Raw genomic sequence first — 13,358 nt, 5'->3', positions numbered from 1 at the left:
CTATAGTTTTTTACAATATAAACGTATGACATATAATCAAATTAAAACAAATTGGCCATGTTCAATTGAATTAACAAATCAACAATGTCAACATGAATGCCAAATTAATTATTATATTAACCATGTAAATGGTTATCCTGGTTATTTATTATGGCTAACAAATAATTATAATAATAATAGTAGTAAAAATTTGAAATTTATTAAAAAAACAATTGATGATGATAATATTAAATCAAATTGTATTCAACAATGTAAACCAATTTTTCAATGTGAATATAATTATTATCAAATATTATATAATAATTATATAGATAAAGATAGCTATGGTGGCCATACTATTTTAATTAAACCATTAAATGAACCCATTATTATCAATGAATATTCAATAAAAATTACATTTGAAGAATATTTTTGTTTTATAGCCTCACTGTTTGGCCTATATTTTGGATTTTCATTAATTATGTTTAAAGATATTAATGATTATTGTTATAAATTAGTCAATTATTTTCAAAATTTATATAAATTAATAATAAATGTTAAAAATTATAATTTTAAATTTGAGCAAACAATTAATATACAGCCAAACACAAAACTATTTACACAAGTTAGAAATATGAGTCAATTAATGAAATAGTAATTATAATAATATTATCATAATATTAAGTAAAAAAAATTATTTATTTTTTAAACAGTTGAAATTTTTGCTACAATTATATTTTTAATTATTAGCTATTAGCTAGATAATAATAATAATAATTATTATTATTGTATACTTTAGACAGTATACATATAATTAATATAAATATTATTTTTTAAATAAATGAGTTTATTAATTACAACAATAAAATGTATATAATGTTATATTTAACTATTTTAATATATATATATATATATATATATATATTACATATTTTATTTATCAATATATTTTCTAAATGTTATTATTTTTTAATTTTATAGTATAAAATAATATATAGATAACAATTATCAATTTCATACAATATAAAAAAAACTTATAGATATAAATATAAATGTTAGTAAAATAATCTAATAATTATATCATTTATAAGTGCAATAATAGTTTTAAAAGCTGATAAATAATTATTTCTGAGAAATTTTATTATTATTTATTTTTTTAATAATATTGATTATTCTATGATATAAAAAAAATTAAAATTAATTTAGATTAAACTTTGAACGTTAAATATGGTCAAAAAAATAATTAATTATCTAAAAAAAATTAAAATTATAGTATTAAAAAACAAACAAAATTGATTACAATTAATTATTAAGTACAGTATAAATAATATAAAATAATAATTATAAATCAAATATATCATATATCATAGATATAAAAACATCAATAGTTTTCAAAATCATATCAGCACTTAAATTAATACTTAAACTTTGAAATTATAATTTAAAAATTTTTTTTATATAAATAAGGTTCAAAAAAATTATATTAAAAACTATAATAATTTTAGATTATTTGTTTGTTTTTTTCTAAAAAAAATAAATAAATACTAAACACACAAAATGTTTAATAATTATTACTTTATATTTTTGACTGCTGTTATTTACATTATCAATTGTAATAACTTTATAAATACAACTCCTATTAACAATAATAGTCAACAAAATAATGTATAAATCTATTTATTTATTTATTTTTTGTTAAAATCATTTAAATTATTTTTGTTATAGTTAACTAAAAAAAAAATTATTTTTTTTTAATAATATAAACTAATTATTATTTTAATATATTTTTTTTTTCGTTTCTATGATAATATAGCAATCAATTGACTTTTCCGATAGTTATATACATGTATGCGGCGGTTGGGATGGATCTAACTATCACTCAGAGTGTTATAGATATAATACACACACAACCTGGCAGTCCATGCCATCCCTGACCCTACCCAGGGATGACTATAGTTTAGTTACTTACGATAAAAAATTGTTTGCAATCGGCGGCTATAATGTATGTGACATAAAAAATAATTAATTAATTAATATTCAATAAGCATTAATAAACTGTTTTTTATTTCAAATATATATATATATAACTTAAGGGTAATTATTTGAATAGCGTTGAATCGTACGATACGCAAACAAATCAATGGAAACCAATTGCATCGATGAATATATTACGCCAGTATATCAATATATATATATATATAAAATAATAATTAAAATTATTATTGATTAAATGTATCTTGTACAATTTAATATATAATCTAGTTACCATGATGCAGCTGTACTTGACAATACAATTTATGTATGCGGTGGTGAAAATGGTAATTACATTGTATATATATACATACTCTACCCTAACCCCCCATCCTTTAGCAACCCTGATATATATATATATATATCTTTATATATATACCTTTATATATATACATTTATATACATATACCTTTATATATATATACCTTTATATACATATACCTTTATATATATATATATATATATAGGTATATATTACACAGTATATAACTATTATATTAATTAAAAATTATATATTATATTATTTTATATATATATATTAAAATACTATTAAAATTATTATAATAATTGTTTTTTTTAAACTGTTTAACAATTTTAGGTAATAATGTTTTCAAATCGTGTGAATATTATTATAAGGCTATCGATGAATGGCATTTTGCGACCGCAATGTCAATGGAAAGGCGTGGTCTGGCACTGGTAGCCCATGAAGGCTATATGTATGCTATTGGGGGTAAAAATTTGAATGAATATACAAATACAATGGAAAGGTATGATACAGTTAAACAACAATGGCAACCAATGAGTAATATGAAATATACTAGGTTAGTTATAATTTACCAATTATACATACATATAATTAAAATTAACAAAAAATATATATATATGTAGAAACTATTATTTTACTCAATTTATTGTAGAAATAAATTCGCATATAATTATGAAAACATTTTATCAAATTAAATTTATAATTATAATCTATTATTTTTTTAAAAAAAAGTAAACTAGATTCTAGTTTAATAGTTTTATATAATTTAAATTTTTTTTTGTTGGTATAATTTATTTTATTTATTTATTTATTTTTTGATAAAATTATTTTATTGTTTTTTTAAAAAAAATAGAGGCTATTTTGGTTCAGCATCATTTTTGGATAAAATATATGTTTGCGGCGGTTGGGGTACTAGTGATTGGAAATCATGCGAAACATATGATCCGCTAACAAATCAATGGACACAAATTGGTATTATTTTTTTTTTTTAAAAAATATTTTAATTATTTAATTTTTTTTGGAAAAATTTAATTATTTTATTGTTAATAATTATACAGTAATATTAATTGTTATTTTTTTTTAAAAAAAATTTAATTATATTAATAGCATCCATGCTATTAGATAGAAGTGATTTTAAATTGATTGCATTTGATGATAAATTGTATGCATTGGGTGGCCTAACAATGGGTATATTTATTTAGTTATTTTTTTAATTTAATTTAATTTAAGTTAAGTTAAATCAATCATTATAAATATATTTAAATTTTAAATTAGCAACAAAATAAATATTTTATTGAAATTTTTTTTTAACTATATGATAATTAATTATTTTATATATTTATTTATTTAAATATAATATATAAAGTTAGTCATGAAATTATTTTAGTCTAATATTACTATAAGTACTATCAATAGTTTTTTTTAATTTTATAATACAAACATTTTAGTATAACATTGTTATTGAAAATATTTTCTACAATTTTATACAATATATATATATATATATTATATCATAATAGGTGGTCAACAAACAGATACGGTTGAAATATATGATTATAAAGCAAATCAATGGTCATATACAACATCATTGCCAAAACCATTAGAAATGTTTGGGGTAATTGTTTTAAAATAATAATAATAATAATAATAAAATTAATATATTTTTATTATAACTAATTATAATTATTTTTTGTTAAAAATTACTTAATTTATTTCACCAGGCATCTGTTATTACATATTTGTGAAAAACAACAACAAATATATTGCATATATTTTAATGAATATATAATTTGTATACATAACAAAAATCTTGTATCTAATAAAATATTATTTTTTAATTGAATAATAATAATAATAATAAAATATTAATTGATTGTTGAAATTCAAAACTGTCTAATTGTAATATTATTTATTTTTAAAAATTAAAACAACTATTTACATTATATAGATTTATAATAATAATTGAATTTTTTTAATATATAAATTATTTTTAAAACAAATATAATAAAATCTAAATTTATTTAGTATTTTTGATATAGTTAATAAAATTATAGTTATTAAGTATTATAATTATTATTAACATTTTATGTGATTTATTTAAACTAAATTTGTAAAAAATAATATTTATGATACTAACATTTTAATAGTAAAAATATACTGTAATTAATATACTGTATAATTTTTTTAATAAATCAATTAATTTATTATTAATTATATTGATAATAATAGTACAGTACATTGTTATACTGTACTATTAAAAAAAAATATTTATCTATTTTTATATATTTATCTATAGTGTACTTATTTTTAATTTTATACTAATAATTGTCATTTTTTACAAAATTTTCCAAGATAGATTATATATATATATATTTTTAAGTAATTAAGATTATAATTATCTATAATTTTAATCATTTATATTTGCAATAGTTGTTTTGAAATTGATAAATATATTATTTTTTTAAATAATGATTTTTTAAACAAAAATAATTAATATTATTTAGCTTAACCTATAAATTAAATAAAGTTAAATAATTTAATTATCAACAATTAAAAAATAAATTAATTAAATGTAACAACAAACATAATATTAATTATTATAATTCAAAATTATTATGAAATAAAAATTTGTTATCAAATAATAACATTAATAGTTTTTATAAATCATATCAGTATACTTTAATTAACACTTAAACTTTGAAATTATAATTTTTTTTTAATATTTTTATATAAATAAGCTAAAAAAAATTATCTAAAAAATACTTATTGTTAAAAGATAGATTTTAATTATTTTAGACTATTTGTTGTTTTTTAAAAAAAAATAAATTCAAAAAAACAAAACAAAAATGTTTAACAATTATTACTTAATATTTTTAATTGCTGTATTAATTTACATTATAAATTGTATTAATTTTATAAATACAACTCCTATTAATAATAATAATAATAATAATAGTAAACAAAATAATGTAAATCTATAACAAACAAACAAAAATTATAAAATATTTTTTTTTAGTTAATTAATAAAAAAAAATTTTTTAATATATAAACTAATTATTATATTATTTGTTTTTAAAAATTAATTTATTAGCAATCAATTGACTTATCGGACAGTTATATCCATATATGCGGTGGTGTCGATGGATCTACTTATTACTCGGACTGTTATAGATATAATACACATCAAAATGTTTGGCAATCAATACAATCCATGTCCACACCGAGGGATGACTTTAGTCTGGTTTCAATTGATTCAAAATTATATGCAATCGGCGGCAGTAATAATGTATGTTATAAATATTACTTACCGTAAAATTGTGTTTTATTTCACATATGGAATTTTTTTTTAAATGTAAACTAACATTTTCATATGAGAAAAAAACTCGCATTTTTTACCATCCCTGGTAATAATTAAGCATAAAAAATTAGTATACAAAGTAAAAAACTATATATTTTTTATATGGTAAAAAACTCGCATTTTTTACCACCCCCTGGTAATAATTAAGCATAAAAATTATTATACAAAGTAAAAAACTATATATTTTTTATATGGTAAAAAACTCGCATTTTTTACCACCCCTGGTAATAATTAAGCATAAAAATTATTATACAAAGTAAAAAAAACTATATTTTTTATATGGTAAAAAACTCGCATTTTTACCACCCCTTGGTAATAATTAAGCATAAAAATTATTATACAAAGTAAAAAAAACTATATTTTTTATATGGTAAAAAACTCGCATTTTTTACCACCCCTTGGTAATAATTAAGCATAAAAATTATTATACAAAGTAAAAAACTATATATTTTTTATATGAGAGAAAACTGCCATTATTTCCAATAAACTTTGAAACTTTCCATAATGGGAAATAAAACACAATTTAACGGTACACTATTATTTTTTTATAAAAAAATAATAATTGTAAAAAATTAATTTTTTTAAATAAAATAAAATAGGGTAAACATTTCAATAGTGTTGAATCATATGATCAACAAACAAATCAATGGAAATCAATTGCATCGATGAATATAATACGACAGTAATTATATCTATTTTTTTAATAAAATATTTGTTTTTTAAAAAGTTTATTATTAAAATTTTTTTTATATATATATATATATATATGCAAAAAAAAGTTACCATGATGCAGCTGTACTTGATAATACAATCTATGTATGCGGTGGTGACAATGGTAATTATATAATTTTATATTTAATACTATGATGTTAATTTATTAAAAAAAATTATTATTATTATAATAATTGTTTATATTAGTTTTTAAAAATAGCATATTTAATATATATATATATATATAATTTACAATTTTCTATATATATATATATATATTTTTTTTTAAAGGTAATACTGATTTAAAATCGTGTGAATATTATTATAAGGCTATCGATGAATGGCATTTTGCGACCGCAATGTCTACGATAAGGCGTGGTCTGGCACTGGTAGCTCATGAAGGCTATATGTATGCTATTGGAGGTAAAAATGGTTTATTTGGTGAATATGTAAATACAATGGAAAGATATGATACAGTTAGTCAACAATGGCAACCAATGGCTAATATGAAATATACTAGGTTAGTTTCATATATATTTTTTTCAATTATAATCATACATATAATTAAAATTATTAAAAAAATATATATGTATAAAACTTTTTTTATTTACTCAATTTACTGTAGAAAAAAATTCAATATAATTATGAAAACAGTTTATGAATTAAATTTATAATTATAATCTATTATTAATAAGTAAACTAGACCATAGTTTTAATAATTTAATATGATTTTTAATATTTTTAATACTAGGTTAGTTTATTTTTAATATACAGATAGTGTTTTAATTAAAAAAAAAAGTTTAAATTTTTTAGTAATATCATGTACAGTTAACTATTCACGCTAAGCAAGGTAACTTAGTATACAATTAGTTAATATATTAGGTAAGTTTTAAATACAGTACTTTGCTAACTCATTACATAATATTTTATCAAATTTAAACTATTAACTGGCATGGACTGTATATCTTATATAAAAACTTATATAAATATATCTTGCTTAATTTATTACAGTAAATAAAAAATTATACAGTTATATGTTTTGATATATGTAACAATAGTATTGAAATAATAGTCTATTAAATTTTAATTTATAATCTATACATTTTCTATAATATATTTATAGAATATATAATCAAAAAAAAAATTATAAGTAATCAAAATAAAAAACATTATTAAACTACAATAAAATCTAGTTTAAAAATTATTTTTTTTTATATATTGTCAATAATTGACAATAATAAATTTTATTTTGTTAAAATTTTATTTGTTAAAATATAAAAAGAGGCTATTTTGGTTCAGCATCATTTTTGGATAAAATATATGTTTGCGGCGGTTCGGGTACTAGTGATTGGAAATCATGCGAAACATATGATCCGCTAACAAATCAATGGACACCAATTGGTTTGTTTATTTTTAAGAAACATATTGTTTTTTATTTTATTTTTATTGTTTAAATCATTTAATTGATAAGTTTATACAGTAATATTATTTTTATTAATTATTTGTTAATTATTTATTAAATAATATTTATAGCATCCATGCAATTGGATAGAAATGATTTTAAATTGATAGCATTTGATGATAAATTGTATGCATTGGGTGGACAAACAACAGGTTTTTATTTTAAATTATAATAATTATTTTATTAATAACATATATAGGTATATATATATAAGTTTTATTATTTTAAGTTAAAATAAATATTTAATTAACAATTAATTATAACTAACATATATATATATATATATATATATATATATATATTATATACTGAGTATCTATTTAATTTTTAATTAGTATAAATGATATTAAAAATTATAATTATAAACTAATTAAATAATTAGTTGAATTTAGTTAGGTAAAAACGTTTATAGATTTTTTTTAAAAAAAACTATTTTTCACAATTATATAATACAACAATTTTTTTAAAAAAAAAAATATTTTTTTATGTAGATGGTCAACTAACGGATACGGTTGAAATATATGATTATAAATCAAATCAATGGTCATATACTAAATCATTGCCAAAAAAGTTACAAATGTTTGGGGTATATAAAGTTTTTATTTTTATATCAAAACAAAATAATTTTATTAATATAATTTTACATTTTGCATCCTAGGCATCTGTTATAACATATTTGTAACATAAAAAATATTGCATATTTTTAATTTTGAGTAATATAACTTGTATACCATAAAAAAAAAATCTTGTATCTGATAAAATATTATTTTTAATGAATTATAATAAAAATATTAATTGATTGTTGAAATTTGAAAACTGTTTCAATTGTAATATAATTATAATTTTGATTAATAGTTAATTTTATGTATTAAAATTTAAACTATTATTTCAATTATACACATTTATCTTACTTGATTATTCAAAAAAAAAAAATTTAATATATAAATTATTTTCGAAATAAATATAATAAAATATAATTAATTATTTAGTATTTTTGATATAGTTAATAAAACAAAAGTTATTTATAATAAATATTATTAACATTTTATGTGATTTATTAAAACTAAATTTGTTAAATAATATTTATGATACTAACATTTTAATAGATAGTAAAAATACAATTAATCTATTTTTTTTTTTAATAAATTTAACTCGTAATATAAATATATTTATATATATATTTTACACGATATATTATTTATAATTAATTAGTTTAGTAATTAGTAATTTATAAAATTTACAAAATAAATTGATAAATAAAATAGTTTTTTTTAATATAATTATCAAATAATAGTAAAAAACAAAATTCAATTTTAAAAAAATATTATTTTTAAAAAAAATTAAGTTTGTTTATACATTTTTAATTTTTTTTTTATAAATTTTATGTATTTGTATGTATTATTGCTTTAAATTAAATTAAATTAAAAAAACATTTAAAAAAATTATATTTTTAAAGATTATTAGTTCATAAAATTATTATAACGATCGCAGCCTAAACTGTACCGACAGTTACCGCCAACCATATAAAGTAGACCATTGATGAACTGTCGGGCACCGGGACTTAACGGTAACGACTGTCGGCCACCGGTTTCCCAATCGATAACTAGTTTTAGGATTTCTGACTCCAATTGTTCAATACGTCTAATAATGTTTGTCTGCGACTCTAGTATTGAACACTTGTGTTTAACAGCAGTTATGGCCACAGTGTTGGCCATTTGCGGCAATATATGGCTATCATTATTGTAATCATTATGAATGAATGAGCTACCGGTGCCCGTAGTTAGAGATTGTTGTCCAATGTTGGCCATTATCTCTTTTTCAAACGAAAACAAATCGTTAACTAATATAATCTGGTCGGTTGCCAATTGAATCAATGTTTGCATACGCGGGTCCAACCAGTCGGGCTCCGGTAGTTCAAACTTGTAGGCATACTCCAGGGTTAGTGTAGTTGGTATTACACCAGCAGTTTTGTTAGTGTAGTTGGTATTACACCAGCAGTTTTGCGGCGATTCTAATAATTATAATAATATATATTAAGTACAGTAAGTACAGTATGTGTATGTGTATGTGTATGTGTATGTGTATGTGTATATGTATGTGTATGTGTATGTGTATGTGTATGTGTATGTGTATGTGTATGTGTATGTGTATGTGTATGTGTATGTGTATGTGTATGTGTATGTGTATGTGTATGTATATGTATATGTATATGTATATGTATATGTATATGTATATGTATATGTATATGTATATGTATATGTATATGTATATGTATATGTATATGTATATGTATATGTATATGTATATGTATATGTATATGTATATGTATATGTGTATGTGTATGTGTATGTATATGTATATGTATATGTATATGTATATGTATATGTATATGTATATGTATATGTATATGTATATGTGTATGTGTATGTGTATGTGTATGTATATGTGTATGTGTATGTGTATGTGTATGTGTATGTGTATGTGTATGTGTATGTGTATGTATGTGTATGTATATGTGTATGTGTTATCTAATACTAACTTTTAGCAATTGATCCAGAGAAGCGAACCGTTGATTTTTGGCCTCATTTTGTTCAATATTACCGTTCACGTAGTCCAACCAGGTATCGACAAAACGCGACCACTGTTGGCCATTGAATGACCGATAAATGTCCGTAAATGTTGGCTGTATTTCCCGAACATATGACTCCATACGGTCTCCCTCGCCGCCACCACCGCCGCTACTGATATCGGCAAATAGTTTGGCCACTTGTGACCAAACTCGGCGACATTCGTCCATATTATTGTTGTTCAATGGACCGGACGGTTCATCAGTTTTGTCGTCCATTATATAATAGTAGATCATATGCTGTAACATATGATAATACCTGTCCCTATCCAGACATTTAGGATAGTAATAGGCTGTACACAGTTTGGCTGTAAAAACTTGTTTCATATATTTATTAACTGATATATGACTGGTCGGGAACTGTCGGTATAGCCAACGGTTTAGTTCATCGCCGCCGACAGTAATGTCCAGCGGATTACGTTTGAACGGCAATCGGGTGGTCAGCTTAGGTATCGGATATCTGACCGGATAGTGGCGTAACTTAATGTCGCAAATGTTGTCGCAAACTTGTATTATATTATTTATATTTATATTATTATTATTTGTCATAATTTTTATAATATATTTTTTACTATTTTTTAATATCCTAATTATATTACTATAGTTAAACTATATATATATATAACTGTTTAACTATTAATAAATTATATATAAAAGTTATATACACTGTATATAAAGTACAGTAGAAAAAGTTAATGTAACAAAATTACTAATTAATTATTATTATTAAAAATTATTACAAATTATTACAAATTATTACAAACAAACAAACAAAATAATAAATGTCTACAAAAATTAATTAATAATATGTTTGTTATGCAATAAATATATATTTTGTAACTTATTTTTTCCGTTATATAAACAGATGGTCACTGATTTTTTAATATTAAACAACAAAAAAATTAGTAACAAAAATACTTGACACGGTTATTTGTGTAATAACTTTTTTTTTAAAAAAAATTAATTAAAAGTTTCAATAAATTTAATACTAAATTTTTTCAAGTACTATGGAATCATGTTAGGATTTTATTAGCATAGATATGGTCTAAAAAATAAAAGTGTCAAGATATTTTTTAAATGAGATTAATATTACTATTATTGGTTATTTTTATAAATAATAATTTAATTATTTGCTATTATTAATTAGGATCTTTAGTTTTTTTTAATTATTAAATAAAAAACATTTTCACTAATTATTGTAATATACTGTAATATATAATTTTGTAAAATTTTAATAATAATTGTTACTAAATTTATATAATAGAAAAAATGTTTTTTATTAATATTTTTTTTTTAAAAAAACAAGATCTTAATTAAAAATTGCACCTAGACTTTTTAAATTATATTTATAAACAACATAATAATAATTGATCTCATAACATAATTACCTTGGCATTTTTATTTTAGGGCCATATATAAAGTATTACAATATTAAATATTTTAGTATTTTTTAGAGATATCAAACATCCCTGACCCCGCACCCATCCTCCTACCGGAGCCGTAATATACCAAATGTACTAATGCTTTAACATGTAAAATGTATTATTTTATTACTATATTAAAGTTATAGCCATACAAAAAACCCGTGCCAGACACTTTTGTCTTACATTTTATAAATCGATGAAATTATATCTACTTTTTTTTTATTTATTATTAAATAAAACTATTTCAAAAATACTAAAATTATGTTTTGTATTTATTATATATTAATTTTTTTATATGTGTGTACATTAGTTATCATTAAGTTTTCCTGAAAAGTTTATCATAGATTATATTTTAAATTATAATATATGTATATAAATAAAATAATACTATTTATAATAATAATTTTATTTATTTTTAATAATTTTTGAAATTATTACACTTATGATACATACATCTATAAAACTACATGTATATTAAAATAAAATGTACATACAATATGTTTTTTTTTGTTATTAAAATGTTGTTAATTAATTTTTTTTAAATATTTTTTTTTTTTGAAAAACAAATTTTGAAAAATCTAATAGTAATATATAATTAAATATTTTTTATTTTTCAAACAAAAAATCTTATCAAAAAAAAAATTAATAGAATTACATTAGTTTGATAATTATTTAACTATTATAATAAAAAATTAATTATTTAATTATTTATAATTACAAATTCCAGTGTATTATATATAATATATCAATTTTAATACATTAAACTTATAATAAAAATTTAATTATATATATACTGTATATATAATAGTTATATTTATTAATACACTTTAATTTCTGTAATTAATTAATTAATAAAAAAAAATTGTTTCTAAAATTATTTCTTAAATTTATTATAACGATCGCAACCAATATTAAACATATAGTTACCGCCGGCCATATAAAGTAGACCATTGATAAACTGACGGGCACCGGGACTTAACGGTAACGACTGGTGGTGGTGGCCACCGGTTTCCCAATTGATAACCAGTTTTAGGATTTCTGACTCTAATTGTTCAATAGTATCGTAAAATTGTGTTTTATTTCCCATATGGAATTCAAACAAAAAAATCATTTACATATGGTTAAAAAAACTCGCATTTTTACTACCCATGCTAATAATTAAGCATAAAAATTATTATACAAAGTAAAAAACTATATATTTTTTATATGGTAAAAAACTTGCATTTTTTACCACCCCCTGGTAATAATTAAGCATAAAAATTATTATACAATTTAAAAATAAAACTATATTTTTCATATGAGAGAAAACTGCCATTATTTCCAATAAACTTTGAAACTTTCCATAATGGGAAATAAAACACAATTTAACGGTACACTATTATTTTTTTATAAAAAAATAATAATTGTAAAAAATTAATTTTTTTTATTAAATAAAATAAAATAGGGTAAACATTTCAATAGTGTTGAATCATATGATCAACAAACAAATCAATGGAAATCAA

General features: G+C 19.6%; 2 protein-coding genes across 2 annotated transcripts; both read left to right on the top strand.

The window, feature by feature from the left end:
• Positions 1-1,515: 1,515 nt before the first annotated feature.
• Positions 1,516-4,094, top strand: LOC128956520 (kelch-like protein 1). Its single transcript, XM_054302237.1, has 9 exons — positions 1,516-1,644; positions 1,793-1,981; positions 2,073-2,155; positions 2,242-2,297; positions 2,609-2,831; positions 3,129-3,247; positions 3,383-3,463; positions 3,796-3,890; positions 3,997-4,094. Exons 1-9 carry the CDS (start codon positions 1,537-1,539, stop codon positions 4,018-4,020), a joined length of 978 nt encoding a protein of 325 aa, XP_054158212.1. The 5' UTR covers positions 1,516-1,536; the 3' UTR covers positions 4,021-4,094.
• Positions 4,095-5,373: 1,279 nt separating this feature from the next.
• Positions 5,374-8,525, top strand: LOC128956521 (kelch-like protein 5). The gene is made up of 8 exons (XM_054302238.1): positions 5,374-5,561; positions 6,233-6,315; positions 6,413-6,468; positions 6,636-6,864; positions 7,627-7,745; positions 7,878-7,958; positions 8,298-8,392; positions 8,465-8,525. The coding sequence occupies exons 1-8, from the start codon at positions 5,487-5,489 to the stop codon at positions 8,486-8,488; spliced, it is 762 nt and encodes a 253-aa protein (XP_054158213.1). The 5' UTR covers positions 5,374-5,486; the 3' UTR covers positions 8,489-8,525.
• The last annotated feature ends 4,833 nt before the right edge of the window (positions 8,526-13,358 follow it).

The sequence above is a fragment of the Oppia nitens genome, unplaced genomic scaffold (assembly GCF_028296485.1).
Source record: "Oppia nitens isolate AA-2021 unplaced genomic scaffold, nextdenovo-longstitch-racon4-pilon3 scaffold30_pilon_pilon_pilon, whole genome shotgun sequence".
Taxonomy (NCBI): domain Eukaryota; kingdom Metazoa; phylum Arthropoda; class Arachnida; order Sarcoptiformes; family Oppiidae; genus Oppia; species Oppia nitens.
This window is presented reverse-complemented; position numbering and strand designations above follow the sequence as displayed.

What these genes read in the sequence shown, in the direction of transcription:
- LOC128956520 (XM_054302237.1), top strand. Translation starts at nt 1,537, where the DNA reads ATGTTTAATAATTATTACTTTATATTTTTGACTGCTGTTATTTACATT. An exon ending in ATAATAGTCAACAAAATAAT is followed by an intron (nt 1,645 to 1,792) that starts GTATAAATCTAT and finishes ATGATAATATAG; the next exon opens with CAATCAATTGACTTTTCCGA. An exon ending in TTGCAATCGGCGGCTATAAT is followed by an intron (nt 1,982 to 2,072) that starts GTATGTGACATA and finishes ATATAACTTAAG; the next exon opens with GGTAATTATTTGAATAGCGT.
- LOC128956521 (XM_054302238.1), top strand. Translation starts at nt 5,487, where the DNA reads ATGTCCACACCGAGGGATGACTTTAGTCTGGTTTCAATTGATTCAAAA. An exon ending in CAATCGGCGGCAGTAATAAT is followed by an intron (nt 5,562 to 6,232) that starts GTATGTTATAAA and finishes AAAATAAAATAG; the next exon opens with GGTAAACATTTCAATAGTGT. An exon ending in GCTAATATGAAATATACTAG is followed by an intron (nt 6,865 to 7,626) that starts GTTAGTTTCATA and finishes AAATATAAAAAG; the next exon opens with AGGCTATTTTGGTTCAGCAT.